The sequence below is a fragment of the Balaenoptera acutorostrata genome, chromosome 8, assembly GCF_949987535.1.
Source record: "Balaenoptera acutorostrata chromosome 8, mBalAcu1.1, whole genome shotgun sequence".
Taxonomy (NCBI): Eukaryota; Metazoa; Chordata; class Mammalia; order Artiodactyla; family Balaenopteridae; genus Balaenoptera; species Balaenoptera acutorostrata.
This window is the reverse complement of record NC_080071.1, coordinates 116,728,887-116,749,530: the sequence shown is the minus strand read 5'-3', so window position 1 is coordinate 116,749,530 and position 20,644 is coordinate 116,728,887. Positions and strand designations below refer to the sequence as shown.

General features: G+C 35.6%; 1 protein-coding gene across 2 annotated transcripts in view; it reads left to right on the top strand.

Annotated features, from left to right (window-relative positions):
• The window catches only part of DARS1 (aspartyl-tRNA synthetase 1), a 67,295-nt gene that overhangs the window by 26,055 nt on the left and 20,596 nt on the right, over window positions 1-20,644 (top strand). For both annotated transcript variants that reach the window (XM_007192052.3, XM_028169002.2), the window contains exons 5-9: window positions 10,551-10,653; window positions 13,592-13,672; window positions 14,685-14,744; window positions 17,553-17,664; window positions 18,526-18,660. In XM_007192052.3, the coding sequence (XP_007192114.1) occupies window positions 10,551-10,653; window positions 13,592-13,672; window positions 14,685-14,744; window positions 17,553-17,664; window positions 18,526-18,660 (491 nt within the window). The remainder of the gene's footprint in view (window positions 1-10,550; window positions 10,654-13,591; window positions 13,673-14,684; window positions 14,745-17,552; window positions 17,665-18,525; window positions 18,661-20,644) is intronic.

The following is a 20,644-nucleotide window of genomic DNA, read 5'->3' as shown; positions in this document are numbered from 1 at the left end:
TGGGTGGCTAAGTTCACTTGAGTACAGTTGTCTGCATTGACCTAGTGTTTCTCACAGGTGAAATCTGGTATAGGCAAACACAGAATTCTCATTATGCTCAGATTGATACCTGATATATCAATTGTGTTGGAATTAATTCACATTTTCAAAACAAGTGTTAAAGCAAAACTCTACTCTTAAAAGAGATAATGATGCTTGCGCAGTGAGTGGGTCCAAATATGAGTCTTATCTGTTTGCTGACTGCTTATGTGTGGAGGTGAGGAAAAGAAAGAAGTGGAAAATGACTTCAGAGTTTCTAGTTTGAGAAACTCTGTGGAAAAGACACCATCAATCTGGAGTAAATTCCCAGGATGGGCTGGGACTAAGCACAACTCACTCTCTGGGGCTGGATGGGCTCACCTTCCATTAGAGCACTTGGCCAGGGAAAGCGTGGATACTGAACAGGGGTGGGGTTCTGTTAACAATGAAGAAGGGGAGAGGGATTTGGATAGACAGCTGTAGTATCTCCTAAACTTGCTTACTATGTTGAGTAAATTGGAGAGAAGTTCCAACCTTTTGAGTTCATGAAAAGCCCAAAGATTGAAATAGGTTGTTTTACTGAAATCATTTTATTTTTCTGGCTGATAGGATTCTGCTCCTCCTATTCCAAGTCATCCTCTCATTCTAAATGTTTTCAAGTGACTATATGGAACAAGTTGGCCTTAAAATTCCTTACTTTTCCTCCCCTATCTTCACCATTGCTTCACTTTAACAGCTCACTCCTGTGGCCACAGCTTGGATTTTGCCCCTTAGAATTTCGTTTTAAACTCCAGTAGCCATTCTCTCTAACCATAATTTCCACCTTTCTACCTCTAATACCTCCTAATCTTCTGTTGGACCTCATCAATACTTGTAGTTTTTTTAATCAATCTCCCCATTTTCTCCTAGTTTTTTTCTGTCCCCTTTTGACCTCACACAACGCCAGTTCCATTCCTACAACTACTCTCACTGCATCCTTATCCACTGTTCTCTGTCTCTTTGTTTCTTTTGCCCTGCAGATGCCCTACTAACTCCCTGCCCCATATACTCTTGATCCCATAATCTAACACCAAGCTTAAAGAGTGTATTGTGTATTTGTGGCAGAACAGTTGATTTTTATTCCTCAGCTGGGCCCAGTAGAATATATTCCACTTTTGTAATGAAAATAGAGGCTTATAGGCCGCCTCTTTTCATTGTTTCACTGAACTCTTCAGGATCTCATTCCTCTTTATCCCGTAGTTTCTGAGTATAATTATAATAAGAAAATAAAAATTTGGAAAATTCTGTGAGTTTCATTGCTTAATATATTATCAGCCTTCTATTATGGTTAAAAACAGCATATGAACAGCAACATATAAATGCTAGTGGCTTCTATTATTAAATAAAGCAAAAATTCTTACTTATAGATGTTTTTAGCTTACTTTAGAAATTTGAGGATCAGTGAAACATGAGATAATTCAAATGAATATTTAGTAACACATTCACTTTGGGAGGCTAGCAGTTTAGTTAGTAAGCCAACTAACCATTCTGCTAGAATCTTTGGTTTGGAAAACAGCATAGCTAGAAATACGTTCGTGAGGAAAAGGCCATTTCTAATCCTCATTTAATTTTCATTCTGTCTTAGATCTTTTTTTATATTAAATGCTTGTAATTATCTTTAGTGCTAGGGGAGTGCCCAAGGACTGTTTATTTATTCTCAAGGTATTTCCGTCTTGAAGGGCAACCCAAAGAGACTGGACATTTAAAACATGTGAACTCCTACACAAAAAAGTGGGAGAAATAATGGTATTTATGTGTTAATTCCATGAGGCCCTACATTTAACTCTATTCCCTCTGGCCATATACCAGGTGGAAAAAAGCAAGGACTCCATATTAAAAATATCAAATCAGATAGTTCCAGCTGGGGTTTCCTAATCATTTAAGAGGCAAACTATGAGGTCACTTTTAATATCTTAAATAGATAACTATCTTAGCATTTACTTTAGATATTAAATCTGAGGTATTTATCTTTCCCTTACTGACTAGATTGTACCACTAGCAGTTTCTAGCTTTTTAGTATTTTCCTTAAGAGTGACACTAAAGCTTAATATGGGGTCAGTTTTCCCCAAATTATCTTTCCTAGGAATATCCAATTCATCAAAATACTAATCCGAAAATTTGACTCACTAATTGGATTTAAGTGCCACAGGACTCTTCAACACATTATTTTAATCAATTTGTTGGAAAGATCAATTTTCTCATGGTTAAATGCATACAGAAATGAAACAACTAAATGAGTTACATGGGAAGGTTGGCACATCTCATTCCCTAGAGATCTTTAAGAACGGATTCTTAATTGTGTATCTGAAATGGTTTGAGGTCTTTAAATGAAATTTGTCTGGAAGCAGGAAGATGGGATACCTATCCAGGCCAGTGTTTCTGGATCCCCATCTTATGTTGACATTAATGTTCTAATGTTTAGTAGCTGGTGTTTGAGCTGAGGCAAGAAGTCATCCCTTTTTTCCTTTTAAAATTATTGTTTATTTAGTGCCATTTAAAAATAATGAGCAGAGTAGTTTGTGTTAGTTATGGTTGAGCCTTGAAAAGACAAGTTTTTTTAAAGGTGGCCCTGTAGGCCTTTTTGTATTGACTGTTATTAAGGACTGTAGTGAATGTAAACTGTATTCACTATAGTGAATGTAAACGCAGGTTTTTAAGTTTAAAATTAAAGCGTTGTAAAAGGCTACAGTTCATTTGAAGAGCAGGTGTTAAAAACTGAATTTTGCTATTCATGCTTATGTAACACCTCCCACCCCTAGCATAGTGATGCTCGGATTCTGAATAAAAGGCTTATTCAGGCTTTAATATTTGTATATGTATGTTTTTTTTTTCTTCATATTAGTCATTGTGGTTAGGTTATTTATTGGTAGCTTGTGAATCACAAGTATGTTTCTCATTCTCTAATGAGTCACCTAGCTACATACAAGTTTATTTTCTTTCCTTTCTAGATCTTTCACCTGAAAATAACTATTTTACTTACTTGGTAGGTTAAATTTTCAGTTTGCACGTTAATTTTTAGAACTGTAAACATCAAAATAATACTCAGAAGAAGGTTCATTGATTTAGAAAACTTTTATTAGCACCTGCTCCAGTCTAGACACTCTGCTAGGCTCGGGTATTCAGTGACTTTGTATATCACATAAGGAACTTAATTTGGGGACAGGACAAAAAATAAACAAACAGCTGCATGCAGAGGCATGTTACAGGTCCTATGATGGAAGTATATGTATATATCATCCACAATTGAGGCCCAGAGGGTGGTGGGCATTTGGGTACCCCTTGAGCATCATGTGGATAAGTTGGTGAACATAGGCGAGGTTATTATAGTGTTCTGGATTGCAGCTCTTTGAACAACTGTACCTAGATAGTTTATACCTCTTTGTTGGAATGAGGTACTTATCTATTGGATCAGAAACAGAACTCCTATATTGGCCCTGTCCAGTTCAACATTTGTATTGAAAACTTTGATTAATATGTGCTTTAAAAGTAGGTCTAAAATCTGGTGTCAAAAGTTCCTAGTTTAAAAAAAAAAAAAAGTTCCTAGTTTATGGGATTAATTCTTCTAAGTTAAATATAACTTTAAGTAATAACTTTATTCTCTTTTATACAAAGATTCTGATGTATATATGTTGAGGCTGGCAACAACAGAACATCAAGATACATCAGCGTTACCGGAGAAAGCAGTATGATTCTTGGGCATTTTGAAAACTATTTGTGAAGGGCCTGTTATTTTCAGTTTCTTTCACATAAGCTATAAAGGAATCTGGCAGCTCATGAGCTTCTAAAAATGAGAATGCATTATTTCAAAGTGTGCTGATGTTGCATTCTGGAGTATTTAAAATTTGGTGCTAATTTGTGAGTCTGTAACAGAACTGTCGAGTGCAGTAATCAGTACATGATCTTACTAGCTGTGTGATCTCGGCCTAATTACTTGACCTTTCAGAGTCTCAGTTTTTCAACTATAAATTGTTAGTAGCACCTACCTTGTAGGCCTTTGTGAGGTTTAAGTGAGATGATATATGCATAAAGCACATCACACAGGAACTGGAACATAAAAGGAAATTGCCAGAGTGACATGGGATTAATAATACTTTAGGTATTTGTATATATTAAGACCAATTTCATTTGAGCTGTAAAAATAAAACTGCTTCTTCAACCTTAAATACGGAGAACATGAACAAAACTAATGTAGAAGAATGACACAAAATTTATGATGCATTCCATATTTTTTGCAAATGAGAAAAAATGTGGAGGAGTGTAGTAAACAGTGATTATAGGAAGAGGGGGTTGGGTATATGATGGGGAACTTAAAATTTTAAATTTACACGTTATTTAACATTGGAATTGTTAACAATAAAGTATACTCTTTTACAATAAAAAAATAAGTTTTTGAAATAATGTTTAGAAAACACTGTTTAAAAAATAACTTAAAAATATAAGAGCAAACCTTGTCATTTTCCGTCCGTCACTGGTGAGGGGTAGTGTGAATTGGGGGTGATTATTCTTTGTTCTCCAAGAGGACTTGTCAGAGTCAGAACCTCACACTGGGACCCAGTGACAAAAAAATAGATGAAGTACTTCTTTCCCAGATCTATTTCTCCACCATTTATATGGAAGATGGTGACCTCTTTGACTAGAGTCCCATACTGTTAAATTCCTTTTCACCTATAGCTACCCACACCGACAGCCTTTTCTCAGTCATTGTGATTCTTATGCCCTATCCCAGTGTTCTCCAAAGTGTGATTTGCTCAAGATTACCCACTGAAGGAAAGAAAATAATCAAACTTCTATTTCTTTCCTTTCCTTCCTTTCTTTTTGATCTAAAAGTGTAAGAAAAAATTTGAGTTTTTCTAATAGTTAATTTATAGATAAACACTGGGCCTATCACTTGGATTGCATCTCAGAAGGTCACATGTCACCTATAGCATGTGAGGCCTCTGAAGGAAGACTGCAGGATTCCAGTAACACAAAGGAGCTAACACTGGTACCCCAACCCTCTGGTTCACTTTCAGCATATTGTAGCCAATTGAAGTTTACTGTGCCTGGCTAACTGGTTTGGGGGGATTATATTTATTTATATTTATTAAAATAACAGACTGACCCTCAGAAAATGGACAGAGGATTTCTATCAAGAGACTATAGAATGAAGATAAAAGTTAAAACATACACGCAACAAGAAAATGTTAACACTGACACTTACAGTGTGGGATCTTTGTATCAGCCATGTTATGAAGTGGTGGTGGTGGTGGTGTTGTTTCAATGATAATCCAATTAGATCTGACAAGATTTCAGTACTCCCCTAGCTAGATAGAAATTATCAGGAAAACTGTGTGAAGTATGGATTTGCTATTGCTAATCATGGATCATTATTGCTCATTATGAATCTGTCCCCAAGTTTATATTTGCCTAAAGGTAATATTTACGTTTAGTATTACATGTATATAATTTTAAAATAAATAAAATATATACATATTGAGGTGCATACTCCCCATTTTTTTTACTGGTAAAGTAAATCAAATTATCAAAAATGTTTGTAGATAGCTGCTCAGCCCTATAGTTGATATATTAACTATCTATAGCTATCATTATTAAGCCTATATATGAGGTTAATGTCTATCTATTAACCCTATAGTTTATATATTTAAATATTCTCTCCTTTTTGAAACATGTTACTTCCTTGGACCTCTAATGCCATTCATTTAGTTTTTTGGGGTTTTTTTTTGTCTCTTCTTCTCTCCCACCTAGAGTTCTGTCATGATCTTCAGCATTTCTGAAGGATAGTAAACAATAGGTATAAGTGAGATTTGCCCCCCAAAAACTGATTTGTGTGACAAAACCAAGAAGTAATTCCAGATAAGTTGTTTTAAGATTGTTTTAGGCAGTGCTGATTTTGAAATGTGTTTATAACCCCTACGTTCTTACCTTGAGTAGTCAATTTGAAGAGGCCAGTATTGGATAAATTCTGCTGTATTTGATAAGAAACAGATAAATTCTGCTGTATTTGATAAGAAATCAACCCTAATGTTTCATAGTCAAATTTTGTGTATCTGTTTTTTTAAAATCTCTTTATAGTGCATAATACCCACTGTAGGTTTGCAGTGTGTATGTGATGATATACGACATTAAAGAATAAGGCAGTACTCAGTAGTGCATTATTTTAGACTATGAAGTCTTCAAGTACTGAAACTATTTTGACAACTTTAACAGAATCTTTGAAGCCTGTTTTTTTACATTCTTCCTTTTTCTTAATGACACAAGGCCACTATTGTGAACGTCTATTACTGTGCTAGATTATAATGGGTTGTTTGCCACTTTCATGTTTTTGTTTGTTTTGCTTTGTTTTTTAATATATATCCTTCAGCAGTCAACTGTTACTTAATATAACAGTTGTGCCTACTTCTAATAGTTCCAACAAACTATTTTTTAGTTTGTTGCTTCTTATGTAATATAGACATGAAAACTTACAATCAAGATTGATAGAACTACAGATAACAGAAGCATCCCTGTGGTTATTAGGGAGGCCCTAAATAGTAAACCGTATGGCACTCGTGTTGGAAAGATGGTATTTTATTCCTTCAGATAACTGAGTACTGTTTGTTTTTTTCCCCAAGTTGCGTGTTTTATAATTGCTTCAGTAATTCATATATTATATCATTTGTTTAAAAATTGAAAAAGCCCACAAACTTGATACAAGCCCACTCAAAATATTTTTATAATATACTTTATATAAAGAATGGTGATTTTTACAATTTTTTTTTCCCTAAAGGCAGTTTACGTTCAAAGTAAACAAATGAAATTGAATGGTTGACAGTTCCTAATAGATGACATAAAATCTTTTGTGCTTATTAAGGCATTTTTAATATCAAGGCTCTACTAATTTTATTTGTAGAGTGATTCCTTATATGCAGGGGGTAAAAGGGTGGTTGGAGAATGAAAGAGGTGTAAAAAAACGCTGTGACAGTGTGTTTTGGGAGGTGTTGGTAGTAATAAAAATAGCTGACTCAGCTCTTGAAAAGATACGTTTAATTTACTTCATCCATTTCTCCTACTATAAAGTAGTTCCCAGGAAGCTCCCAGGAGCTTCCACCATGGATTTTTTTTTTTCCTGCCATATCGTCTGTAAAAACCAAAGGCTTTTAGTTGCCTGTTAGACATAACAAGACATAGTGACATATTAGTTTCAAAATGTAAAGCAGACTTTAATAGGATCTTTTTATGGCAGCAGTCAAGCTGTAGTCTATACACGATATAGTATTAAGCCATCTTAACACACAGTGTCAGTTAAAATCATGTTAGACTTTTTCTACAAAGTGGAATTTTATCCTTCTATTGGCAGTTGGCTTATTCAAGTATTCCAATACCTCTTGTATTGAGTCTAATTATACACACACATATACACATAAAGCCCGCATAATCTTTTACTAGTTTTAACTAACAAGTTCTAGTCTGACCCTTTTTCATAAATTTGACTCTTTTTAATTTTGTTTTAATGTTTTTTTTTCTGAATTCATTCACATCAGCAATAGGGATAGATAGATATAGATGAGGATACAGAGATAGAGATATTAGAACTAAATTATTTTACCAAGATCTAAGTCTGCTATTCTATTAATAGTATATAGCTGCTAGAAATAATACAGAGAAATACTGAGATTGGAAGGGCAAAAAAATTAATTATAGGAATTTCTATATCTAGTTAATCCTACCTTCTTTCTGATTTATCCAGTAGAGCAATTTGTGATAGCAGAAGTTTAGCTTTGGCCCTAGCTTAGAAATATGTCAGGTTTTCAGAAGTTCTTTTGTGAGTTGTTTAGTACGGGAAACAATGTTTAAACTAGTGGTAGTTTTTTAGTCTAGCTAATCAAGTATTTTGGCACATAATATTGAATTAATGAACTAAAGGTAGTCTTAGTTTCAAGTTTCAGGTTCTGGATAAAAGGCGTCATCTGGTTACTTTTGAGAGAGGAAGAAAAGAAAATTTTGTTTTCTTTGATTGGACTGTTAGCTAGCCTTGGGCAGTGTATTTGACCACATTCCAGCTTTTTGGAAGGACACTTGCTTAGTGCTCAGTCCTTAAGAGTAGATGTGTTTAACGTGAAGTTGGCTTGAAGAAAACTTCCTGATAATGGAAGGCCTCTTAATAGGGAGTCCAAGGGGGTGAGGTAAGAGAACCAAGTGGGTCAGGGACATAGCCAGACTGTCTCAGGGTGGGGCTCTAGTAGGGGCAGGTCAGGTTACTCCATGAAGCAATACACTGATCAGTAAGGAAGAGAGAACCTTCCTCATAGAAACATGTGAGATAAGCACAGAATTCTCACAAGGTCTGAATTATATACTCAGGTATCAAGCTTACCCATGCAAACAGATGAAGCAATGGTAGGTGGCAGTCATATTGAAGAAAGATTCAACGACCCCAGATTCCCAGTATTAGAAGGCCCTTTTATCAATAAACTGAAGCCTCTTGATCCCCTCATGTCTCAGAGGAGTCTTATTTTAGTTCACCAACCACCTCTTTTACCATAATAAATTTTGAGTTTCTTCAGTACACAAGATTTTTAGCTAGATATTAGGTGATAGGTCTAGTGCAGAAGATTTATGAGAGTGCAAGAGATATGTGTACTGTTGATTTTTATTTTTTAAGGTAGTTGGTAACAGACATAGAACTCCAGGCAGTGTAGCAAAGTGAAAATTTTTCTGTCTTAATTCACCATTTTTCACCTATTATCTTCATTATGATCCTTTAACAACCCAAATGTTTGTTGAAATGGATTGTAGTGTTCTCCTGTGTAAAATAAGTATTGTTAGATTTCTGGAATCTTGTCAAATCGCACCACAACTACTAAGGACCCAGTTTCTTATCAGAATGAATAGACTTTTTCTTAGGAAAGTTATATCTTGTTGTTGCTTTGCTTTGTTTAGATTCTGGTCATCCATCTTGCAGGATTTTAAGTAGGGACTTGAGCCATGAGACCATAACACAAAAGTTAACTGGGGCTTATGACAGCAGATAAACAGGGAGTCCAGGAGAGATTTTCCTAATCCATTTTTGCCCTTTCTGTTATGCCAGCTGCCGCAGGAAATCCACTCTCTCCCAGTTGTCACTTTGGCATTTTTCTTCCTTCCTTCTCTTTTCAACTCACTTCTACAGCTCCAGTTACCACCTGAGAGGTTTTTTTTTTAATAAATTTATTTATTTGTTTGTTTATTTATGGCTGCGTTGGGTCTTCGTTGCAGTGCGCAGGCTTCTCATTGCGGTGGCTTCTCTTGTTGCAGAGCCCAGGCTCTAGGCACATGAGCTTCATTAGTCGTGGCACACAGGCTCAGTATTTGTGGCACACGGGCTTAGTTGCTCCGTGGCATGTGGGACTTCCCGGACCAGGGCTCGAACCCGTGTCCCCTGCATTGGCAGGCGGATTCTTAACCACTGTGCCACCAGGGAAGTCCCTGCGAGTTTTAATTAATAGTTTTACATGGGGTTAGGCCAATTGAGCTGCCATCATACCGACATCACTCTCCAAGATCTGAAAGTTAAATCTTATCCTTTTCCACAAATGTACTATGACACAAGTAATGAATTATCTCAGAATTTGAGTGTCTGGTGTTCAAAATTCAAGTTTGTTGTAGAAAAACTGGTCAGGAGATGCATTTATTTTATTCTTAGTATATATTAAGCTTCATATAGATATTCTTAAATAGAATTACACAATCCAATAGGCTATCTGTCACAAATCCAATGACAGTGTGTACTCAGAAACTATAGGCAATGAGGATTTAATTGCAGCACCCTAATGTCCTCTTATTACCTTGAAATCTTTTCAGTTGACCTTCTTCTATTATTTAATTCCATTACATACCGGTAATTGCATTTACTGAAGCCAGTGTTTCTCCTTATAGGAAATGCTGATCTTAGTAAATTTCAACTATAGGCGGGGAAATGTTCTTTAATAAATAATTGAGGACTTCCCTGGTGGTCCAGCAGTTAAGACTCCAAGCTCCCAATGCAGGGGGCCTGGCTTCGTTCCCTGGTCAGGGAACTAGATCCCGCATGCATGCCGCAACTAAGAGTCTGCATGCCGCAACTAAGAGTCTACATGCCACAACTAAGATCCCACACATGGCAACGAAGATCCTGCGTGCTGCAACTAAGACCTGGCACAGCCAAATAAAATAAATAAATATTAAAATAAAAATAAAATAAAATAATAATTGAAAGACCTTTTTCACAGTTCAGTGTTGGTCCTGTTACCTCTGATGTCTAGAGTATTTTATACATGGTAACTAAATTATGGAATCTGGAAAATCATCTCAGGAAATCTCACAAGGTGTGCTACATAGTAGCTTATTGTAAATAGGTTAAAGAGACTGGCTTTATCTCAAGTGGCTTACTATGTTAAAGAAGAGTTTAATATATTCAGCTTTACTGTTGCAACACCAAATGAATTCTGACACCGCTGATGAGATGATTAAAGTTGGACATTTTTTTCTTTCCACAGCATTAACAAAGAGAGCATCATAGATGTGGAAGGTGTTGTGAGAAAAGTGAATCAGAAAATTGGAAGCTGTACGCAGCAAGATGTAGAGTTACATGTTCAAAAGGTAATTTTTTTCAAAATATAAAATTGTATACAGAAATAGATGAACTAGTTCTTATCACTAGTCACATCAAGTCTATATGTTCTTTTTTTTTTTTAATTAATTTTTGGCTGCATTGGGTCTTCGTTGCTGTGCGCAGGCTTTCTCTAGTTGTGGTGAGCGGGGGCTATTCTTCGTTGCGGTACACGGGCTTCTCATTGCGGGGGCTTCTCTTGTTGTGGAGCACGGGCTCTAGTCTAGGCGTGCAGGCTTCAGTAGTTGTGGCATGCGGGCTCAGTAGTTGTGGCTTGCGGGCTCTAGAGCGCAGGCTCAGTAGTTGTGGCACACGGGCTTAGTTGCTCCGCGGGGTGTGGGATCTTCCCGGACCAGGACTTGAACCCGTGTCCCCTGCTTTGGCAGGAGGATTCTTAATCACTGCACCACCAGGGAAATCCCTATATGTTCTTAATAATTAGAGTTGATATAAAATATTGAGATGTATAAATTGATTACTGACTCAATTAGCTTTTGTTATATAACAAACCACCTCAATACTTAGTGACTTAAAACAATAAAAACATTTATTTGCTCATGATTCTGTGCAGTTTGGGAATGAGGGTCAGCCTATCTGGGATGGCTCATCTGCGCCACATGACATTGCCTGGGGTCACTGATATTTCTGGGACATCTCCCCGTGGCCTCTCCTCATCCAGCAGGCTTGCCCAGGCTTGTTGACATGGTACATCTACCATAGTCACATATGGAAAAGTATAAAACACATCTAAAAAGCTTTATTCACTATTATGAACCTATTTTGCTGTGAACTTTCTTTTAATGATGTACTTCTGAAGGTTGGTTAGTTATACTAACTCTTAATCATTATATTTCCTAATAATCATTGTATTTCTAATATTTTACAGTATAAAGAAGTCAAGAGACAATACTATATTGGACTTACATTCCAGCAATAACTTTTTCATACAAGATTTATCCCACATAATTTTCTTAGACATAAAAACTAAAAATGCTCACCATCATTGACTTTTAAAATCTTATAAGTGAACTCACATGTATTTAATACTATTGAAATAATCCTGCAATTTTGAACCTGCAGTCTCAGATCCAGGTCTAGTTTATATCTACAATATTCATCATTGAATTTCTCTTACGCAGTAGTCCTTTCCCATCCTTACCCCTATGTGTGTGTGTGTGTGTGTGTGTGTGTGTGTGTAGGCGCGTGCGTGAGTGCGCACGCATATATGGGATAGAACAGACAGACAGATGCAGAAAGACAGATTCATCCATACACAGTAATTTGGGAGTAAGGTTGTATTTAATTGAAATTGACTGTCATGGAACTCTTCAAGACTTAGAAAATCTTGTATTTTTTACTGACCTAACTTGCCAAATTACTTTGTTCTCTTTGTGTAAGTCTTATTTCAAACTAACCCACCAGGAAGTCTGCATCCTAGTAAAGGCAAACTGACCTAAAGGTGTGCTGACCAAAAAAAAAAAAAAAAAAAGACCCTATCTTCGAATAACATGTTTTTCAACACTTGAATAAATAAGATTTTAGTGAGTAGAGCAAGTAAGTGTATTTTTTAAATATTCTAATTATCTAGTATTTGGTTCAACCTTAATAAACGTTAAATATAAAGCCTAAAGAGCTTACCCACAAATTTTGCCTGAATGAAAATAAAGTATCTCACAAAGCATAAAATACTGTATACTAAATAGAATTTTATAATAAGCAGTGACTCTTTTTTATCATTTATTTATTCAGCCAGCAGTTACTGAGTGTATACTTTGTGCCAAGCACTATGTGAAGTTCTGGGAATGAAAGCGTTCACGACCTAATGAAGGAGATGATGAATTTCTAGTAGTTAGAAAAATGAAAGAGGTAGCTGTCCAGTTCTCCAGCTTTGCATTGGAGATCAAGTTTCTGTTAACTCCTCAAAGGGAAGCATGACAACTTGGGTATAGGGGGGTGGTGACAAATAATTCTATTTTAATGCTATGAAGAGGACTGGAGTATCATTCTGATACTTTTTCTTGAAGTGTCTGAGCTGAATGCTAAATGTGATTTACCAACTGGAAGAATAATTTCCTTTCTGGAATTAACTAAATAAGGTCTGTTTCCCTCTTGCGCTTTAGCAGGTTTTCCAGGCATAGTTGGGAATAGCTAATAGGGTAACATGTTTTTTTAAGAGTGGCTAAAAAAACCCAAGCTCATTCTTTATGACCTAACTGCTTTTTAGCACTAAAATGTGCAGTTAGTGTGAGTGAATATTGAGAGATTTTAACACCATAAAGGAACACATTCTACAGCAGCTCCCAACCAGGAGAGCAGCAGGAAATGAGCTATAACATACTTGATGAAAGAAAGCAGTGAGGGATATTTAGAAAACGAATGAGGAAAGGAAAGAGAGGTACAGCAGAATTGAGCTGACTTTGGTCCTAGTGGTAGAAATGGCCAGATGCTGTTAACAATTATAATAACTTATTTGTTAATGGCTCCTCAGACATGCAAAGTGTTTTCTTATTCATTATTCCATTTGATTCTTACCGCAGACCTTATTTTACAGAAGACTGTTGAATCGCTAGGTAAAGTGATTTGCCTAACAACAGCTTTTATGTGACAAAGAGAGGCCTTAAGCCAGACCCCTCGACTCCAGTTATTACTTATTTAAGACATTGGTATGCACCTTAGAGTTTACAAAGTATTTGTACCTATGTTATCTCATTTGACTATTCCAGCAACCCAGGGATGTACACAAGAAATATTATTATCCCCATTTTATAGATGAGAAAACATGTACCATCTTTGATTTTAGCAAGTAGTTTCAGTTAAAGATGTATGCAAACATTGTTTCTCATGTTAAGTCAACTGTAGATTTTTTTTAAACAAAAGATAACAGTTTTTGTGTGTTTCTTGATATTTTTGGTAATCTCTCACTTTCAGATTTATGTGATCAGTTCAGCTGAACCCCGCCTGCCCCTGCAGCTGGACGATGCCGTTCGTCCTGAGGTGGAAGGAGAAGAGGTGAAAATTACACTTTTGAAATAATGTGTTTCCTCTGTATGTTTAGTTTGCAAAACGTTGAAAACTTGATGTGCTACTTTTGCAGGAAGGGTACCTATGAATTGATTTGAGCTTCATTTTTATTTAAACGTACTCTTACATTAACAATTCTCAAACTTTTTGGTCTCAGGATTCCTTTACATTCTTAAAAATAATTGACCCCACAAGCTTTTGTTTTTGTAGGTATACCTATCAATATTTACAGTATTAGAAGTTAAAACAAGATTTTTAATATTTATGACATTATTAAAAATAATATAATTAGATTATGTGTCTGTGTATTCCTATATAAATAATAAAAACAGTAACATTTTATGAAAAGTATTTTCAAAAACAAAAAATAATTTAGTGTCAAGAGTGACATTGTGTCACATGTCTACATTGTTGGTAATATCTGGTTCAATACACAACAATTAGATTTTCATATCTGCCTCTACATTCATTCTGTTGTGATAGCACACATCATGAAGCCTTTGGAAAATTTCTCAGTATAGTCAGGAAAAAATGAGAGTGAAAAGGTATTATTATGAAAAATAGGTTTGACTTAACAGACTCCCTGAAAGTGTATCGGGTACCTTCACTGGTGCCCTGAACATACTTTGAGAACCACTGTTCTATGTCAGCTTTTATCTGTTCTTTCACTCTTCAACCAGCAGGTAAAATCCAGGGATCAGTGAAGGTGCCGGTTGTTAATTATTCTGATATCCCAGTAATGAGTCAAGGGGTTTTGGGGCACGAGGTGGAAAAAAAGCATTAACCTCACTTCATTCTCATTTCTCTTCTTTCCAGCTCTTTCTTTTAACAATAACTTCTCTCTGGCTCCACTTCTTGTATCTTGGATCTTTGATTTGGGGGTATAACATGAACACACATGAACACACCTATTCTTACTTAAAAATTAACATGGCTTCTGCAAGTGTTGTTTGTGTCCTTAAAAAAATTAGTAAAATCTGTTTTTTCATCTTTTTTTTAGGAAGGAAGAGCTACTGTTAACCAAGATACAAGATTAGACAACAGAGTCATTGATCTTAGGGTATGCCTCATTTGTTTATTTAGTGACATGATTGTGCTGAAATCAAGGTGGGCAAGGATACCATACCTGACTCAGGTTTATAGAAAAAATCGGCATTTGCCTGTATGCAATATGATAATGCAAGAAGTAATTTACCTTTCTGACTGACCCTTCCCCTAAAAAGAATTGTAGGCAACAAGGACAGTTGAGTAATAGTTCACAATATACTGACTTGCTTCATGTTAAAATGACAAAGGAACATGAAGCTAATAAATGGTCTTGCTTCCAGGTAGTACCTGTTTCAAACAAGGTAGTCAGCAAGTAAAAACATAACCATTAATATCACTACAAAATTGTGAAAGAAGTTATGTGTACATTTTAGAACGACCAAGTGGAGATTAGTAGTTAATTCCTCAACCCTTTGAATTTGATCTGAGCACAGAGTTAATAATAATAACAAAGAAGTAGTTGTCCTTGGTGGTTTATATAGTAATCTCATAGGTCTTCTGTTTCCCTTTCTGGTTTGGTTGCAAGTGAAAGAGTTCAGTGGTTTCATCATTGTAGTAAAACCAATGTCATCTCTCTTTCTTTTTTTTTTTTTTAAACATCTTTATTGGAGTATAATTGCTTTACAATGGTGTGTTAGTTTCTGCTTTATAACAAAGTGAATCAGTTATACATATACATATGTTCCCATATCTCTTCCCTCTTGCGTCTCCCTCCCTCCCACCCTCCCTATCCCACCCCTCTAGGTGGTCACAAAGCACTGAGCTGATCTCTCTGTGCTATGCGGCTGCTTCCCACTAGCTATCTATTTTACATTTGGTAGTGTATATATGTCCATGCCACTCTCTCACCCTATCACATCTTACCCCTCCCCCTCCCCATATCCTCAAGTCCATTCTCTAGTAGGTCTGTGTCTTTATTCCCATCTTGCCACTAGGTTCTTCATGACCTTTTTTTTTTTTTTCCTTAGATTCCATATATATGTGTTAGCATACTGTATTTGTTTTTCTCTTTCTGACTTACTTCACTCTGTATGACAGACTCTAACTCCATCCACCTCACTACAAATACCTCCATTTCATTTCTTTTTATAGCTGAGTAATATTCCATTGTATATATGTGCCACATCTTCTTTATCCATTCATCCGATGATGGACACTTAGGTTGCTTCCATGTCCTGGCTATTGTAAATAGAGCTGCAATGAACATTTTGGTACATGACTCTTTTTGAATTATGGTTTTCTCAGGGGATATGCCCAGTAGTGGGATTGCTGGGTCGTATGGTAGTTCTATTTTTAGTTTTTTAAGGAACCTCCATACTGTTCTCCATAATGGCTGTATCAATTTACATTCCCACCAACAGTGCAAGAGTGTTCCCTTTTCTCCACACCCTCTCCAGCATTTATTGTTTCTAGATTTTTTGATGATGGCCATTCTGACCGGTGTGAGATGATATCTCATTGTAGTTTTGATTTGCATTTCTCTAATGATTAATGATGTTGAGCATTCTTTCATGTGTCTGTTGGCCATCTGTATATCTTCTTTGGAGAAATGTCTGTTTAGGTCTTCTGCCCATTTTTGGATTGGGTTGTTTGTTTTTTTGTTATTGAGCTGCATGAGCTGCTTGTAAATCTTGGAGATTAATCCTTTGTCAGTTGCTTCATTTGCAAATATTTTCTCCCATTCTGAGGGTTGTCTTTTCGTCTTGTTTATGGTTTCCTTTGCTGTGCAAAAGCTTTTAAGTTTCATTAGGTCCCAGTTGTTTATTTGTGTTTTTATTTCCATTTCTCTAGGAACTGGGTCAAAAAGGATCTTGCTGTGATGTATGTCATAGAGTGTTCTGCCTATGTTTTCCTCTATCATCTCTCTTTCTTAATGTTTGACCATATCATCCTCCTTTACTTAAGTAATCTACCTAAAACTTAAATGCTTTGTCACGTTAAGAGTTCTTTCCCACCTTTCTGCCCTTATTGTACACTCATGTTTCCCCTGATTATTTGCTCTTTGTCTGCTTTTACCTTTTCCATTTTAATTTATAGTATATAGAAAAGGCTAGCAATAATCAAGTCCTTTTGGTACTGCCTAGAAACCTCAGGTTTTTCATAATTTTGGCCACAGTACTTAGACATCCTACTGTATTTGCTGTTTGCTCACACAAGTTATTTGTTGTGCCTCTAGAATTTGGCCTGAAGAGTATTTTTCTTTGACCCGTATATTTTTTTTTAATTTAAATTCATTGCCATCATTGAAAAACAGGGTTTTTTTGCATTAAATCTAGATGGCTTTTCTTAAAAAGTTGGAGGTGAACCCATCAATACTGGGCCCATGTAGCAAAATTAGCTAGTACTCTATATTGAGCATTCTGTTCTCTACCATGCCCTGCACCACCCAGGAAGTACCATTCATTCATTCCATTTGTTATTTGTCTGGCCCTTGTAAGCATTCACCTTTTTAACCCCTACTTTGACTTTACATTTTGGGAAGCATTCTATATATAAGTAACTTGAAAGCTTTTACACACCTTAGATTATGTCTAAACTACTATCTAATTTAACCCCAAACCAGTTTTTTTAATAGACTCTCAGTTTAGCAAAGTCAAGAGTTAGAGAGGTTGGAAATAAAGGGCAAAATTTGCATTGTCCTTCTATAATATGAAAAATTCCAAGATATATCCTTATATTGATTGTCATGTAACCTAACTTTTCTCTCATATAATGAATTGTTTTCTCTATGAACTTTCCAGGCAGGTGGCCTGATTAGAAAATACTCCATCTCAGTTAACGTGTCAAATTGATTTAATTAGGTTTTATTATTGTCTTATAGACATCAACTAGTCAGGCAGTCTTCCGTTTCCAGTCTGGCATCTGCCATCTTTTCCGAGAAACTTTAATTAACAAGGGTTTTGTGGAGATCCAAACTCCTAAAATCATCTCAGGTATGCTTTAAGATACTTCTCTTAGTTTTTTAAAATAAATTGCTTTCCCCCAAGTTGATTCATATTAGGTTTTCGTTTTGGTTTTTTAATTTGAGAATCCCAAGTGTCCCTTGAGGTTTATTGCCATGAGACTATTTTGAAGACTATGCTATATAGCAGCAATCACACATCACTAACACCAATAATACCAAATCCCCTTATTTCAGGAGTCATTATGTGATAATGATTATAAAATGAGGCAATAACACATGAAGCAGTATTTTTATTAATGTAAGGTACACCAGAAACTACTTTCCTTATGTAGGTTTCTTTCTAATTGGTATTGCAGTCATTTTTTTGTATAAACTACATTGTAAAATTACTAAATACTACAGATGGGAAAATCTCATTAATTCTCATTCTTACATGAGAAACTTATATTAATCATTCTTAACCATTTAACCTTTTTAGAGTTACTTAAATAACAAGAAAAAGTATGTTATAATTTAATTATAAATTAAAAATTGAACATTGCATTATTGATAATTAGAAAATTATTAAGAATCTCATATCTTTTTTCCTTTAAAAAAATTTTTTTACAACTCCAAAGTAGCTGTAATAGATTTGAAATTGATATAGAAAGAGAGCATATATATCCAAAGAAGTAAAATGGAGATATAGCCAAAGAAGTAAGTCTGTCCTAAATATAAACTGTTTAGAATCAGGTATAAGACATATATAGATTATGGTTTCTCTGCAATTCTTGATTTTCCAGTTTTTTTTGTTTTGTTTTAGTGAAATACTTGAATCAGAAGTATAAACGTTTTACTGGAAGTTTGCATTGATAAGCTTACAGTTAATTATAACATGTTTGCATTTCAGCTGCCAGTGAAGGAGGAGCCAATGTATTTACTGTGTCATATTTTAAAAATAATGCATACCTGGCTCAGTCTCCACAGCTGTACAAGCAAATGTGTATTTGTGCTGATTTTGAGAAGGTTTTCTGTATTGGACCAGGTAAGGTTTTTGGCAGTTACGGTTTTCTGAAAATTCATTAATTGTACCATAGTAATGGTTTTAGAAACACATTTTACATAAAAACATTTTGAAAGCTTAAATCCTTTTATATGCTGACTACATAAACACCAGACTTTGAGGTAAAAATGACAAGGTACTTAGGTAGACATTGTAAATAATATATTTTGTTGTCCTTGATAGCTCCTTTACTACTGTTGTAAGTTTACAAATGTGCCACTGTTTACTTCACTACCAATTTTGTTGCAAAGCTGTTCGGTTTTACTATTACTGTTTATACTGTTCTTAGTATTGATAATATGCTAAAGTCCATTAGAAATTACTACAAATGTCTGATATTTAATAGATTATATTAACATGTTTTTTAAGATATAGTTGTTACAAGTCAAACATGGACACATAATCATGTGGCAAATTCTTTTTTTTAATTAATTAATTAATTTATTTATTTATTTATTTATTTATTTATTTATTGGCTGCATTGGGTCTTTGTTGCTACGCGCGGCTTTCTCTAGTTGCAGCAAACGGGGGCTACTCTTCATTGCAGTGCGTGGGCTTCTCATTGCGGTGGCTTCTTTTGTTGTAGAGCACAGGCTGTAGGTGCGTGGGCTTCAGTAGTTGTGGCTCGCAGGCTCTAGAGCACAGCCTCCGTAGTTGTGGCGCACGGGCTTAGTCGCTCCGCGGCATGTGGGGTCTTCCCAGACTAAGGCTTGAACCCGTGTCCCCTGTATTGGCAGGCGGATTCTTAACCACTGCGCCACCAGGGAAGTCCGGCAAACTCTTTTATGAAGCTAATTATAAGCAAAAACTAGCTTTACTTCATTCTTTAAAACTTACCAAATTACTTTATATATGTAAGTTTTTTGATAGCTTAATAAAAATTAAATACCTGCTAATAGAGAAACTGAGAAGATCATTAAGTTTCTTAATTTTCTGAATTCATTAAACAATTATATGTTGAACACCTGCTGCATATACAGCCTTGCTCTAGGTTCCATGTACATAAAAAAAGAATCAACCAGCACTTCTCAAATGTTAATGTGCACATGAATCACCTGGGGACCTTGTTAAAATGCAGATTCTGACCAGTAGGTCTGGGGTGAGGCTTGAGATTCTGCAGTTCTCACAAGCTGCCAGGTACTGCTGATGCTGCTGATTTGCAGACAGACCATGCTTTGAGTGACAAGGGAATAAACATTGTCCCTGCTTCCAAGACAGAATAAGACATGCATACATATAGCAGTCACAGGGAGTAATCAAGTGATTTTCACAGCAAAAATCAGATTGTGCTGTACAATCAGCAGATTGGCGTTAATTATATAGTGTAAATAGTGTAAAAAAAAGGGAGAAGATGGAATTTGCTAGAGTCACCATAAAAGAGAATTCATACTGAAGTAGGTTCTAAGGACAAGAGTGGGAGATAGACAATGGAGATGACATTCTAGTCAGAGGAAGCAGAATGAGTAAAGTGCATGGGAGAAAATAAAAATAAGACTAGTTAATATTAAGAAATGGGAAATACAGGGTAGGACTAAATTATGAAAGCATAAAGGTTTTAGATATTTTGTCATTTTATGTCTTGTTACAGTAGTCATTTGGGAACCATTGTAAGTTACTGAGCAAGGATGTGTTATAGGAATATCAGTCTTGCAGTGATATGAAAAATGGAGCAGAGCTAGAGTCAGGAAGACTGGAAAGGAGGAAAGTCCAGTGAGGATAATAAGAACTGGACTGAGGTAATGGCTGGAGTGTGTATAATGTTACTTCATTTGCACAGATTTCATTTAGCTTGAGTCCAGTTTTAATAAAATTGAGAACTCACTATATTGAATCTATTTTAATTATTGAGAAGGCACTTCAGGATCTTGCATTCCCTTGGGATTTTCACGAGCCTCATTTATTAATTTACATTTGTTACAGCTTTTATGTGACTGTAGGAATTTGTAATGATCTTGCCGTCCATGAG